The sequence below is a fragment of the Rhea pennata genome, chromosome 5 (assembly GCF_028389875.1).
Source record: "Rhea pennata isolate bPtePen1 chromosome 5, bPtePen1.pri, whole genome shotgun sequence".
NCBI classification, from domain to species: Eukaryota; Metazoa; Chordata; class Aves; order Rheiformes; family Rheidae; genus Rhea; species Rhea pennata.
Window position 1 is genome coordinate 46,216,896 of NC_084667.1, and position 1,235 is coordinate 46,218,130.

General features: G+C 47.0%; 1 protein-coding gene across 6 annotated transcripts in view; it reads right to left on the reverse strand.

Moving 5' to 3' along the window:
- LOC134141660 (protein O-mannosyl-transferase 2-like) overlaps positions 1–1,235 on the reverse strand; it is a 38,178-nt gene that overhangs the window by 36,644 nt on the left and 299 nt on the right. For all 6 annotated transcript variants that reach the window (XR_009958689.1, XR_009958688.1, XM_062578013.1 and 3 more), the window contains exon 2: positions 381–465. Coding sequence is in view for 4 of the 6 variants with exons in the window: in XM_062578013.1 (XP_062433997.1) it covers positions 381–465 (85 nt within the window). In the remaining 2 variants the exon portion in view is untranslated. The remainder of the gene's footprint in view (positions 1–380; positions 466–1,235) is intronic.

A 1,235-nucleotide genomic window follows, 5' to 3' on the forward strand; every position in this document is an offset into this window, starting at 1 on the left:
CTAGTAAGTCAAAGCTTTTAAAGTCCTTTCTAGCAGGGATCTTATTTACACACAAGCTATCATGAAATGTTCGTCTCTTTAGATCTGTAGGGTTCCATTAAACATCCCTCCAATCCACGTAAGTCTCACATTCATTTTTTGCTTTACATCTCCTCGAACACAATACTGTGTTGTCTTCCCATATTCAAAGTATTTTTATAAAGAAAAAATACACAACCAGAGGCTCATGATGTGGAAGGCAAATAACAGGATGCCAGCCACGGTTAGGTAAGATTTGCTGTTCACTGCATCCTTCAACTAGTGAAAGGTGAAGACTTTTCTTGGCCTATTCTGAAACATTTCTACATGCTTCTAAAATACACAATAAAAAAGCAGGTTACCTTCCCCAAAGGAGGATGGACATCAAAGAAGAAGGTCCGATTAATGTAGTAACTTCCCATCTTCCCAAAATGTGTTTCATCCCAACTGAAAAAAAAATAACAGAACAACCTGCTCCAGTGCTGAAGAAATTCAAAATCCAGGGAGGTAGTTTTCCTACTGTTTCTTCATCCTACAGAGGGTTACCACAATTCCTTCTATATAAGACACTGAATTAAATTCATTAGAAAAACAGAGAGAGTACTATAGCCATTTCAGGCCACGTCTCTTTTAAGAGTTTGCTATTAGTGCTCCAAAGCTTCCATCTACCTGATTCCAGAAAGAGTTCAGAAACATTAAAAGGTCAACCTGCAATTCACACATCCCAAAAGCTGTCCACCCAAGAGGCCATCTCCTCCCTGCAGCACCTGGAGGCAACAGGCAACAACCTAGAGAGCCAGCAGACAAGAGTCCAGTGGGGAAAATGGCTCTGCAAGGCCAGCGTGCTATCCAGGCACTCTCTCACCATCAGAATCCCACTACATCACCAGCTGGAAATAAAATCTCTTTCCAGCCATGCAAACCAGGGGTGGTCGGGATGTTTGAAAACAGGGATGGGGGAGGCTTCTTACTGATCTGGCATACAGATGAAAACTTTTTCTCTTTCGGATATCGACCAGCAGTAAGTAAGTCCTCCCCCCCTACCCCGCAGAGTGACGAAAAGGCGCTGAGCAGCGCAGCTCCCCGCGCTGCGCATGTCCCTCGCCAGGGACGCGCGGACGGCGGACAGGTCAACTCCCGCCCGGGTTGCCAGGGCCAGTCGCCGCGCCGACCCCGCCTCGCCTCGTGCCAGGCCGCGCCCCCTCCACGTCGGCCGC